This window comes from Rhinolophus hipposideros (genome assembly GCF_964194185.1).
Source record: "Rhinolophus hipposideros genome assembly, chromosome: 16".
Lineage (NCBI taxonomy): Eukaryota > Metazoa > Chordata > Mammalia > Chiroptera > Rhinolophidae > Rhinolophus > Rhinolophus hipposideros.
In genome coordinates, this window is record NC_138062.1 from 38,954,140 (window position 1) to 38,967,686 (window position 13,547).

Genomic DNA, 13,547 nt, shown 5'->3' on the forward strand with positions numbered 1-13,547 from the left:
CTATTGCACATACCATGTATTGTAAAAATAGCTAGTTCTGATTCCTATGGAACGAGAATATTTCCCACCCCATTGACATAGGGGGTGACTGTATGACTTGCTTTGGCCAATGAAATGTGAGCAGAGACAATACAAGTCACTTCCAAAGAGAAGTGTATAGTGGTCCCCCTCTTATTCATGGGGGATATGGTCCAAGATCCTCAGTGGATGCCTGAAACCATGGATAGTACCAAACCCCATATATATTATGTTTTTTCCTGTACAGACATACCTTTTTACTAAAACGGAGCATTTCATGGCTTCTCTTTAGCATATCTGAATTGCCAGCATCTTGTGCTTTGGGGCCATTATTAAATAAAATAAGGGTTACTTGAACACAAGCACTGTGGTACACGACAATTGATCTGATAACCGAGATGGCTACCAAGTGACTGCTGGGTGGGGAACATCCACAGCGTGGATATGCTGGTCAAAGGGGTGATTTACGTCCAGGGGGGATGGAGCGGGATGGCACAAAATTTCGTCATGCTATTCAGAACAGCACACAATGTTAAACTTATAAATTGATTATTCCTGGAATTTTCCATTTAATATCTTCAGACTGTGGTTGACTGCAGGTAACTGAAACCACAGAAAGGAAACTGCGAATAAGGGAGGACTACTATACAAGCAAGTGCATGAGTCACATTTGCCCTTCACCAGAATGACCAGTGTGACTGAGAAGCAAACCTTGGGTGTTGGGTGCCATGGAAGCTTTGGGGCTGCTTGTTACTAAGCATATGTCAGCCATTCCTGACTGATATATGTCATCTCTCTTCATTCTCATGTAGTCCTTAGAGGCACCTGCTATTCCCATGAATAATGGAGCTCAGAGTTCAGCAAGTGGCTTCAGGTGGAGTTGTTGGAATTTGAACACCAACAAAGACTGAACTATTATAACTGCAGATCCTCTCCTGTCTTGAAGAAAACTCTAAGCCTTCAGCTGGGGCTGGATGTGCCAAATTCCCTTACCCTGTGGCCTCAGGCAAGGGGCTGTCCCTCTCTGAGCTTCAGTTTCCTTACTTGTAAAATGGGGATTAATTCCAAGGGCCCTTAAGGCTATTTGGCAAAGGAATCTACACACTTCAGGGTTAGGCGCTGCAATTTACAAACACTAATTCAGATCGGAATCCACATACAACCCTGTGAGGTGGAGACGCTTATTATCAACCACTTGACGGTAGGGAAAACTGAGGCCCAGAGAAGTTAAGTAACATGTCCAAAGTTACATGGCCAGAAAGCGGTGGGGCTGGGATTCAAACCCTGCTCCGGAATCCTTGCTCTGAACCGCCCTGCGCATAGTAGGAGCCCTATAGATAAGACAAATGCAAAGTTTATTGTTCGGGGGCGGGCCCTGGGCCTCTGCACCTCCCCCCACTTTCCACAAGCCCCACCCCGGACTCGGTCCCGCCCCGCTCTCCCCCGGGTGCGGCCCCTCCTCCCCTGTCTGGGCGGAGCCGGCGCGGGATCCGGGTGGCTGCGGGCAGCGGCGGCGGTAGCTGCGGGGTCGGGGTCGCGGCGGAGGCGAGGCCTCAGCGAGTTCAGAGACGGAGACCCCGCGGGCAGTGACCCCCCACGCGAGGTGACCCCTTTGGAGGGAGCGCACCCCGCCCCGCGCCTCCGCGTCCCAGCAGGTCTGGGGGAGCAGGGGCTTCTGGGGGGAACCCGGAGGAACAAAGGCCGGTGGCGGGGGCCGCCCCTTAGTTCGCCCCCACCCAGCTGGGCTGATCCGGGAGCGCTAATAGGGCGCGGGCGGGGCCGAGAGCCCAGCTGGGAACATGAGATGGGACCATATGGTGATGGGAGGAAGCTCCTGAGCTCTCCTGCACCGGCTGGGGCACCCCAAATCCAGCGAAGGGACACAGGGCCGAATCCCGGGACCCTTATCCAGTGCCAGGCGTGAGGGAGGGTCGGTAGATAGTCAGAAAGAGGTGGGGCCGGCAGAAAGAGGTGGTCTGACAGGTGGGCTGGGGGTGGAGTAGGGGGCGGGGGCCCCAGCCTGGCAACCCTGCCCAGCTTGGGGAAAGGCTTCCTGTCTCGTCTTCCCCTCCTCAAACTCGTTCTCCCGGAACATAGGGTGGGGCTGAGGGCTGGGCAGGAAAGGGGGGCCAGTTGTGTCCTCCTTTAAAATGGAAAAAAGCCCCACAGGCAGTTGAGAAAGAGTTTTGCCAGGGGTTCCTCTGTGGGTGTGCCTTCCATTCAGCCAGGCCTTCTAGAACCTACCTATGCAGCTCAGGAACAGCCACAAACAGCTGGGGAAACTGAGGCCATGAGGGCTGAGGGGATGTTCTGGACCCAGATACTCTGGTACTCTGTCCAGGAAAGACTGGACCAGGGCTGGAAGGGAGTGCTTGTCCTGGTGGTGGGGTTCTTGATTATTAGCTGGCGGGGGTGGTTTCCTTCGATTTGAGGACGGTCACCCTGGCCTCCGTGGGCTGGGACTGGGGCTGGTGTGAGTCAGCTCTACCCAGAGCGAGATGGGCACGGCCTCTTTGACAAACAGAAGGTGATAGTACCCATTTGGAGGCTTAAACCTGGGCTGGATCCACTGAAACCCCCTCCCCATTGGGATCAGGGAGGGCTTAACCTAGGCTTGTGTGGGGGCAGGGCAGGCACCCTGCTAGTGGCGGACACCTGCCAAAGTCAACACCCAGACCTGGGAGGGGGGGGACTCTATCCAGTTGGCAGGCCCCCTCACCCCCACCCCGCCTCCCTCCAGCTCACACCTGGGCCACACCAGCTGCTCACCAGGGGGCAAAGTCCACACTTGCACCTTCTGTTGGTTCTGGTTCCTCGGGACTAGAGGAGGCATCCCGTGCACCCTCCATCCTGGGCCCTTGCATTTGACAAGCATCCCCATTTTCCAGAGCAGGACACTAAGTCCTAGGGAAAGCAGGTGATCAGTTCAGGGTAACTTGGCCTCCAAGTGGCAGAGCCGGGATTTGAATCCAGGTCTGGTGTACACACTGAAGCCATTACTGGTGTTTTATTTCCCTGCAGGGTTCCAGGGTTCCTTCCAGGAGGCTCCCCACCAGGATGGCATCAGCTGGAGACCCCCCGACAGGCCCACGGGATGCAGCAGACCAGAATTTTGACTACATGTTCAAGCTTCTGCTCATTGGCAATAGCAGTGTGGGCAAGACGTCCTTCCTGTTCCGCTACGCAGACGACTCCTTCACACCTGCCTTTGTCAGCACAGTGGGCATCGACTTCAAGGTCAAGACCGTCTACCGCCACGACAAGAGGATCAAACTGCAGATCTGGGTGGGCCGGGCAGCTAGCTGTCCATGGGTCTGCAGCTGGGGTCACTCCAGGGAAGTCTCTGTGAGGGTTTAGGGTTGTGGGGAGGGGTCCCTGGTGAGGGAGAATGGCCCCGAGTCAGGGAGGGGGTGTGGGGCAGGTGTGAAGGATATGGGGGGATTATCTATGAGATGAATTCATCAGCAAGAGGGGATATTCATCATATATGAGGGGAATTCATCAGCATCCCCGCCCAGTGATGTCTGAGGGGGTGTACATACTAAGCCAAGGCAGTTAGAAGTCCTGGTGAATAATGGGAAAGAGATTTGGGTACCTTCTCAGGTGCAAGCCCAGAGGCCCCCAAAGCACCTGCCAGGTGTCCACACCCCTGCTCCCAACACAGCTTCTGGTACGATTGTATGGTAACAGGCACCAGAGTGTCTGCATCAAGATGGTACCCTCTGGTCTAGGTAGCTCTTGTCTGTGGTTATTAAGTTGGTCAGTGAGAGGTCACTGATTCCTCAGACTGGGAACTCCTCAGGGGCAAGCCCGTATTTCTCCCATCATACTGGGACAGGTCCATGCCTCGCTCATCAGACTGGGATTGTGAGCACAGGGCAATGCCCACCTCAGACAGGGCCCTGCAGAGGTGGGGTGGGGAACGGTGTGACTTCTAGCCGGCTGACCCCTCTATTTCCCCAGGACACAGCGGGCCAGGAGCGCTACCGCACGATCACCACAGCCTACTATCGAGGAGCCATGGGCTTCCTGCTCATGTATGATGTTGCCAACCAGGAGTCCTTCACCGCCGTGCAGGATTGGTGAGTGCTTACTGACCACTGACCCCCTAACCATTGCCCTCTCCTCTGACCCCAAATCTCTGGCCTAATAGCCCTTAAATTCCACAGGGCCACACAGATCAAGACGTATTCCTGGGACAATGCTCAGGTCATCCTCGTGGGGAACAAGTGTGACCTAGAGGATGAGCGTGTTGTGCCTGCCGAGGATGGCCGAAGGCTCGCCGATGACCTTGGTTAGTGCCCAGCCTGGGCCATAGGCTCTTGGGCCTCCCAGAACCAAACCCCATCCCCACCCTCAGATCCCAGGTCCAACTACAGTCACCAACCCTTTGCTCTTTGAGGACCTGCCCAGAAAAATGCCTACGTGTATGCCACCTTCTCCATTTAATTCCAGGGAATTCACCCACAGATCCCCTCTTCCTGACCGCATCCCTGGGAACCCAGACTTAGCCAAATTGTTTCTGGAAATTTATCTTACAGATATCCTTACCCATGTAGGAAGTGGTGACTATATCAAGTTGCAGTACTGTTAGTAGCAGGGAAACCTGCGTAACCTTCCACATGTCTCACAGTGGAGGAAGCAGCAAAACATAATGTCTGCATAGTGGAATACTATGCAGCCATGAAAAAGGATGAGGGTGTTCTTATGTTCTGTTATGGCAGATTTCTGGGATATATAACTAAATGGGAAAAGCAAACTGCAGAATAGTGGATATGGCTGCTTCCTTTAGTCCAGGGGTCAGCAAACATTTGCTTAAAGAGCCAGATAGGAAATATTTGGTTGTAGTGTTTCTGTCACAACTATTCAGCTCTGCCTGAAAGCCACCATAGACAATAATACATCAATGAATGAGCATGAATGTCTGCCAGGAAAACTTTATTTACAGAAACAGGCAATGGGCCAGATTTGGCCTGCACCTTGAAGTATGACAACACCTGCATTAGTGTATAAAAAGGATGAGAATAAGAATATATGCTTACACTTACCTAAAGGAACTCTGCAAAGATACAGAAGGAACTAGTAACAGTGGCGACCTGTGTGTTTAAGAATTGGGAGGCAAGGAACCAGGCTTGGATGGGGACTTCTCAGTCTTATTTTTTTGAATCAGGTGAATGGATTATCCATTCAAAATTTAAGTTCAATGAAAATCTTGTCCTGGAATATTCTAGGCTCTCCCAGGACTTTCCTTGTGGGAGGTGGTGTAACTACTGTAGGGAGGGCATGTTAAAGGTCCAGACTCTGAAGCTAGAATCCCAGTCTGTCTGCCTCCCGTCTCTGTGCTTCCTTTTCTCCATCTAGGAAACGGAGATGAAAACAGTCTACTTCATAGGGCTATTAGAAAGATTAAGCGAATGCTGGCCTCAATTGAACATTAACTTGAATTGTTTTTCAATTGCTTTGTGATCTTATAGTTTTTATATCTGTCTTGATATTTTTTAGCAGTTTCTAGGTTCTTCAGCGAATGTTTATAATCAGAAAAAAGTATTAAAATGAAAAGAACTCAGATTATTTGAGGCAGAGCCACACATGGATAAGGAAATGCCAGATTTGCCCAGGAAGACAGCGGGGTGACATTGATGGTCACTAGGCTCAGAGTAGACATGAGTTCGTACCCTGCCTCTGTCATCTACCCATCCATCCATCCATCCATCCATCCATCCATCCATCCATCCATCCATCCATCCAGTCATTTAGCAAGCGTTCCAAGTGCCTGCTTCATGCCAGGCACTGACTGCTCAGGCAACAAGGCAGACAGAAATCCTGCCCTCTTGGAGCCGGTGTTCTAGTAGCAGAGATGGATAGGAAATGGATAATTACACACCTAACTATTTCATTACAATTACATTTTTATAGTGCCGCATGACAAGTGCCAGGGTACAGACCCATTTACCCTGTGCTGTGTGTAATATGGTGGGTGCTTGTCTAAATTTCTGGCCCACCTTGGCCAGTGCGGCAGGTGAGGACACATCGGGGACCTTTCAGAGACAGCTCCCTGCAGGCAGATTCTGAACCAGCCTTTTAGGGGTGCAGGAAGGATCATCATGTACACCCTTATTTTCAGGCTGATGAGCCACTTTTTCTAGCTGAGGGACCTTGGGCAAATCCCAAAAGCATTTGTAGCACCTCCCACCTTTGGGAGTTAATGATTCTAAGATTGTACTCAAAGCAACCTCTCATCACCCCTCCCCAGGAGGAATCAGCCAGCCTGCACTTGCTCCTGGGGCCCAAGGTGGTACAATAGGAATATTTATTATTATTTATTTATATTTAAAATATTTAATATTTATTACCAGCTATTATTCGAGCCAGGCAGCCAGGGTGTGAATCCCAGCTCTGCCATGTGTTACCTACGTGAATTTAGATGAGTGACTTTCCATCTTTGTGCCTCAGTTTCCTCATCTGTAAAGTGCGTTATAATAGGACGAACCTCAGAGCATCACTAAATGCGTTAATTTCTGTAAAGCACTTAGAAAAGTCCCTGCCACATAGTAAGCATGATGTAAACACTTATTATTACTACCATTTTTAGTGCATTCTTTCTGTAGGCCAGGAACTGTGAGCATTGCATGCTCCCCACAAACACTGAGAAACTGCCATTACCTACCTAATAGAGATTGCAAACTGGTGGTTCCACGGGCTTAAGCCAGTCTTTAGCTGTGTTTTGTTTGGTCCAGAGTGCATTTTTTAGAACATGTGAAATAAGTGGCTCCATTTCAAAAGTCTACATAAATATTTTCACTGTACCTTCCTGTGCAGCACAATTGGGGGAAAGCTGAGCTGCAGCCACCCATAGGCACCCCGTGCCTTCTGGGCACCAGAATGTTATTACCTGGACTCTTGCAGCCACTGCCTAGGATAGTTCAGAGCAGGGCTGCTACCACAGGTTTTTATCAACATGGTTCCCATTTTATAGATGGGCAAACTGAGGCTCAGAGACTAAGGCACTCAGTCTTGGGCCCACAGCTGCATAACAGGGCTTGGAACCCAGATTTGTATGATGCCACAGCCCAGGCTTTGCCCCTCTGGGTTTCACAGGTGCCCCCACCTATGTCCATCCAGGTTTCGAGTTCTTTGAGGCGAGCGCCAAGGAGAACATAAACGTGAAGCAGGTCTTTGAGCGCCTGGTGGATGTCATCTGCGAGAAGATGAACGAGTCCCTGGAACCCAGCTCCAGTCCGGGCAGCAATGGGAAAGGCCCAGCCTTGGGGGACACCCCACCTCCCCAGCCCAGTGGCTGCAGCTGCTAGAGACGATCCCTAACCCCTAGTCACCCCTCCTGCCTTGGCAGGGACTGTGACTGAGGCATGAGCCACAAGGGCTGTTTCCAAGCTCAGGGTGCCCCCTTCCCTTCCGTCAACTGTCAGCTGCCCCCCACTTCCGTGTGACTTGTTCTCTTGCCATGGCCAAGCAGCCCCTGTCACAGGCTCCAGACCCTGGGGACTCTGCGTTAGAGGCAGGGCCTGGGGATGTTGACATGCATGAGCTTGCTGCTTTTCAGGCATTTTAATGGGGGGAGCATGGATAGCCTCTCCCACCTTGCCTGACGGAGGGGCTTCCACAGTGCCTTCTGGGTTAGAGCCATTGCCCACATCCATTCTGTATTGGGCATTGTCTGGAGTTCACAATTTGGCCAAAGTGGTTTGTCTTCTTCCCCCTGCCATGTGGGTTCTCAGAGTTCATCCCTAGATATGGAAAGCAGCTCTTTGCTCAGGGTCCCCTGATCTAGTCCCACGCCTGCCCGTGAACCTCCTCAGACCTGAAGGCTCCAAGGCAAGGAGGTGACTGATCCCGGCAGAACCCTCCCTTCTGGCTTGCAGATCCTCTGCCTGTGAAAGCAGTATTAAAGCAGCTTTTCTAGTTGTCAAAAGATAGGGAGTCAGAGACCCCCTGGCTTTAGGGACCCCAGAAGTGCCTTCTGAGTTTCCCCAGAATTTAGCATCACCCATGTCCCTGGCACTGTTTTGGCTTATCATGGTGTACCTGATCCGGGATTGAATTCTGGAACTATGTACCGTGTCAGGCCACGTAGAGAATCATCCAGCCCCTGGCTTTCATGCTCAGGCCTTTGTGCCAGGAGTTAACCTCCGAGCCAGGAGCCTTGTCCCTCTTGCCCAGACCTGCCTCCCCAGGGCCCATTTGATTGGCGATGTTTTAAGCAAGGTCTTTCCACATCTTTTACATCCTGTTAGAAAAGGAAATTGAGCAACGTTCTCATAACCTGTGCTCCGTGTTGACTGTCTGGTACAAGGACTTGGGCTCCTCCCACTTGAGGACCAGTGAAGATCCAGTGTCCATTTCCTGAGCCATGTCATTGGTGAGGCCCAGTGATGGGATGTTTTCTGCTAGTGGAAGAGTCACTCTAAGGAATATTTTGGGTTTGGGCTGGAGGGGCAAGAAGGTAGGGATGTGTAACTGCTATTGTCACTTGTACTTCACAGTACAGCTTGGGCGTGGCAGGCTGATGGAGCATGGCCTGGGATCAGTCTCCCTGGTTGACGCTAGCATCCCCAGTTGCTGGGAGCTTCTGCTGGGAGGTTATGTGCAGTTTGGGGATCTACGTTTTCACTGCCCTCCTCCCAGCTCAGCAGTACTTCCCGCTCACCAAAGTCCAAACTCCAGTGGCATGGCACCTCTTTCTGCTCTGGAACACTAACTGACACCCCATAACTTGACAGACACTGTGAGGATGGCCTGAGAGGATGGTTTGTATTCCCAATTCCACTCCCAGCCCCTGCCAGCAAAATGACCTCCTATAACCCTAAAGATCTCAGCCTCCTTCTTTGGGGCATGGGGAAGGTCTGGTTTAGGTTTAACATAGCTCTTACCTTTATAGAAGCTCTAGATTGAATTTATTTTTAGAGGGCCCTGTTTACCCCATACTATGGTCTGTCCTGAGAGCTTCAAAGTGAGGATATCTTTGTATGCCAACAAATTAGGTGACTATGGTGAAATGGACAAGTTTCTGGAAACACACAAAATGAGAGGATCTGAATATTTGGGGTGGAAGTAAAAGATGTTAGTTGCTTTAATGTAAAAGTGAAGTTAAATTAGCTAAAGAAAAGCCTTAAGATGCACTATGGCCTATCTAGATACTGTTGGCCAGTCCATTTTCCCTAAGCTGCTGCCAGAAAAAAATGGTGGGTCAGAGAGGCATTGCCTGAGGGACAAGGTGATTGTCACCACCCATGTGATAAAACCAGCTTTGGCTATAACTTGGACCTGACCGGGCCTAAGCTTTCTGTTTACACATTTTTAACAGTTCAGCTTCAAGTAGCAACTGAGACAGCTGCCTCAGGTTCTTTCAAGACTGGGAATCATGTAGAATTTTTTTGTTCTAAACAATAATGCAAGTTTTTATTTTATGTCTGGGGGGGAGGTTTAACTCAGGATGGTCTCTGGGGAACAGAAACTGATGTCCTCACAGATCACTGTGGGGGGTGGAGGTTCACTGAGTTTACAAACAAAAATTAAACCAAAGGCTCTGGGAGGCTGGGGTCTGGAGCTGTTGCCTGAGGCTGGGTCCTGCATCCATGCTGTCCCTTCTTAACATTTGCTTTTAGCAACTTGTCTTTCCACAGGTGGCTTGGTGGGAAATTGCCATGGCTGCTGTGGTTTGGGGTTCTGCTTTTTTTCTTTTTGTGGCTTCTCTGGGGATCATGTTCTTGTATCTGTCTCTCCTGCTTGCCTTAGAAAAACAAGTAATGGGTGAAATTTGGTCTCAGAGTTGAAGTGCTAATTCTGCTAAATGGCTTCTCCCCGGTGATCCCGAAACACTACGGAGTGAGCTCTGGACCTGCTGCTCATTTCTATGCTGAATGTGGTTCTCCTGCGTAAGCAATTCTTTGATGTCCAGCTGGAAAGACGTGCACTTTTCTCCACAAGAAAAAAAAAATTAAAGCCGTTGTACCCAGATGCGGTTGTTCTCTTATTTCCATTAGTGAAATGTGATTTCCAGGAAAAGGGCTATTGAATCATAGCCAAGCAGATGGTTGCTTGAGGACTATGTGTGATGCAACAGATCCCCGATGAGGCCGATGAGGCTCAGGCCTGGGGCTGTGTCTAGCGGGGACTCATGGCCACCACCCTGGCCCTAGAAAATTCCTCTGTGAGGAGGGCAGGGAGGATAGTGTTGCCCCAACTAATCTTACCAGGAATATCTGTCCTCCCAGGAACTAGAGGGCACCATGAGCACCTGAGTCTGGTCAAGTCCTGCTCAGAACCCTCCATGGCTCCCACCTGACTGGGACTAAACGCCAAAGTTCTCCCTATGGCCGGCAAGGTCTTGCATGGTCTGACCTGACCTCAGTGCTTCTAACCTGCCCCCTATACTTGCTTTGCTCCAGTCCCATTGGCCTCCTGGCTGCTGTTTGAACACACCAGGCTGCTGCCTCAGGGCCTTTGCATTGGCTGTTCCCATCAGCCTAAAACCATCTTATCCCAAGCAGTCAGTCACACAGCTTCCCTCACATCCTCTTTCAGGTCTTTCCACAAATTGCACCTTCTCTTTGCATCCCACCTCTGTTTAGTACTGCAACCCCCACCCCCAGCATTTCTGATGTCTCGTTCCCTGTGACCCCGCCCCATAGCCCCAGCATCTAAAATACTATGTTATTTACTCATTTAACTTAAACAAGTGTCTCCTTCACTGTAATGTCAGCTCCTCAGATGCAGGAATTTTTTTTCTCTCTTTTCACCACCACACCCAGCTCTTCCTGTCTGATACAATAAAAAAGAAATACTCAATCTTTGTCCCTGATTCCGGGCACACAGCTCCTAAAACCCATGGAATCTCCGGAGTGCTGAGTGTCTTGTCTGCTAATAACAGGACGGGGGTGGGGGTGGGGAGGTGCACAGCTAGGTAGCTTCAGCCTGGGAGTGGGTCTAATCAAGCCATGATTGGAGGGTTGGCACTTTCAGCGCAGCCCTGTCCTCTGAAGAGTGGGGAGAGGCTGGAGTAAATCACCAATGGCCGATGATTTAATCAATCATGCCTGGACAATGAGAACTTCACAAAAACACTAAACAATGGGGTTCAGAGAGCTTCAGGGTTGGTGAACACTTTTTGAGGTTCTGGGAGGATGGCATGCCCAGAGAAGTCATGGAAACTCCGCTCCCCTTCCCCATACGTTGCCCTGTGATCTCTTGCATCTGGCTTTCCCTCTGTTGTAGCCTTTATCATAAAGGTAATAGCAAGTAAAGCACTGTCCTGAATTCTATGAGTCATTGTATTTATCAACCCTGAAATGTAGGGAGGGTGGCAGGAACCCCGTCTTTAGAGCCAAGTCAGAAAGAAGCGTGGCTCATTTGGAAATACGATACTTAGGACTAGCATCTGAAAAGAGGGCAGTCTTGTGGGACTGAGCCCTTAAACCTGTGGCTTCTGATATGGACTCTGGGTAGTGTCAGAATTGAATTCAACTGTAGGACCCCCCATTGGTGCCTACAGAGAATTGCTTGGTGTGGAAAACCTCACACATTCAGATTCAGAAGTGTTATGAGTAAAAACAGTTTATTTCTGACATACAGCAGGCATTGGATAGATGTTTGTTGAGTAGTCATGAGTATGTATGATCTGCAGAGCCCAACAGTGAGCTAGGTCCACAGACTTGCATATGGTCCCAGGATTCTCAACTCTGCTCTCTATACCGTCTCTCTGCAGCCTCGTCCCCATAAGGTGGCCTCCTCTGAACCAGGTGAGTTCAGGGGAGCTGCTCTCTCCTGGTCACCCTAGCTAAAGTCCCAGAACAGGTCTTTTGGCCAGCTTGGGTCTCATGCCTATGACTGAACCAATGACTGCCATCAGAGAGATGGAATGTACTGATTGGCTGCCTGGGATCATGGGTCCATGCTACAACTGATGCCTGAGGTCAGACAGATGGAAAATGCTGACTGGCCAGCTGGGATCACATGCCCACCCTGGCTTATGTGAGAGGTGGGCGGGTTTCAAAGAAAACTAGGTGTGTTTTCCAGAAGTGGGAGATGATTGCAACAACAGCAAATATGACATATGCCCATATTATCCTCCTCAAAATCTCTGCAAGAGAAAGATGGAAAAATTAAACTATCATTTGCAATCCCCAAAGAAAGAATTGATTCAGGCTGCTATGGTCAATAAGATCAATAAGCCCTTGGATTATTTACTCTCAGCCATGACCATGGCCACCGCTGAGAAGCATCTGGGTAAATGTCATAAGTTCCCATGCCCAGGCCACAGCCCAGGCCAATTAAATCAGAAGATGGTGTAACTGCAGAACCACCTCAAACTTGTCCTATCCTGTTTCTAACAAGACCTAGAACCAAGTTTAAATCTTGAATACACCACGTATGAGTAACATTTGTGAAACCTTAACTGCTCCCCTGTGGGCACAAAGCCCCAAAAAACAGTTTCCAGGCTCTCGGCCTCACAATAGAAAGGTGCTGGCTCGGGTAGTAAATGGCCATCAACTGTGATGAGATGGCCAGCAGTTGTGGCTAGTTGGCCGTCAGCTGTAACCCGTAAGCCATTGGCCACTAATATAACGGTTGTGGCTACGCTAGCAGAAAAAAATGGGGGCTAGCAAGAAGATGGTGGTTGGCAAGCGTGGACTGCTGTTAGGAAGATTATGTAGATCCTGCTTCCTGTGTCTCCAGCCCAGCCGCCAGCGAGAATATATTGGTTTGATTCCCCTATCTATGGCTCCGTGGGTGTTCTTGTTTGGCCTCACCGTGTCCTGCGTTCTTATGTGGGGAGCGGGAGCTGAGACCCTGCCTGACACCCTGAACGACAAATGGCGCAGCGAGCAGGGTCCCCCACACGACATCCCCCCATGGAAACAAAGGACTGTGACATGACCAGAATCTGAACGCTGGAACCCTTTCAGAATCGAAGGGTCTGTTGTCCAGGAAGATCTGGTGCAGGAAAATCTTGCCCTGAACCCTGGACTGTGGAGACAGATTTGAGCCTTGCCTCCTGGCTCCATGCCGGTCCACCTCAAGATAAATAAACGCTTCTTTCTTTTCTCGAAAGCTGGTGCCATAGTATTGCACATCGGGAAGCAAGACCTTGCTCAGTAACAGTGAGATCCAGTCTTTGTTAAAGTTCCCAGACGGTTCTAATGTGCAGCCAGATCTGAGAACAAGTGACTTACAGGAAATATGGGGGAAAGAGGATCAAGGTAAAGGCACCACAGAGCAGCATCAGCAAATCCAGAAAGGATGGAATTCTCAGTGTTCCTCACTCTTCCTGCAACAAATAAAAGGTAGGTGGGGTTGGGGAAGAGGAGGAAGAATCTAGAGCAGCAGTTCTCAAAGCGTCTTCCCTGTGCCAGTGCATCATCACTTGGAAACCTATTAGAAATGCAGATTCCCGGGGCCCTCTCCAGATCTCCTGAGGCAAAAGCTGCGGGGAGGGGAGACACCTGTGCTCTAATAGCACATCCAGAGGATTCTAATGCATGCTCTAGTTTCAGAACTACTAGATTCAAATA

The 13,547-nt window shown here is 50.2% G+C and overlaps 1 protein-coding gene across 7 annotated transcripts; it reads left to right on the forward strand.

Moving 5' to 3' along the window:
* Positions 1-1,484: 1,484 nt before the first annotated feature.
* Positions 1,485-10,822, forward strand: RAB3D (RAB3D, member RAS oncogene family). Of its 7 annotated transcripts, none has more exons than XM_081077605.1 (5): positions 1,485-1,673; positions 3,040-3,303; positions 3,982-4,100; positions 4,188-4,312; positions 7,141-10,822. In XM_081077605.1, exons 2-5 carry the CDS (start codon positions 3,076-3,078, stop codon positions 7,326-7,328), a joined length of 660 nt encoding a protein of 219 aa, XP_080933731.1. In that variant the 5' UTR covers positions 1,485-1,673; positions 3,040-3,075; the 3' UTR covers positions 7,329-10,822. The 7 variants fall into 7 exon arrangements, with proteins under 7 accessions (XP_080933731.1, XP_080933729.1, XP_080933732.1 ...); XM_081077603.1 differs by having other exon boundaries at positions 7,117-9,986; XM_081077606.1 differs by having other exon boundaries at positions 1,486-1,621; positions 7,141-9,992.
* The last annotated feature ends 2,725 nt before the right edge of the window (positions 10,823-13,547 follow it).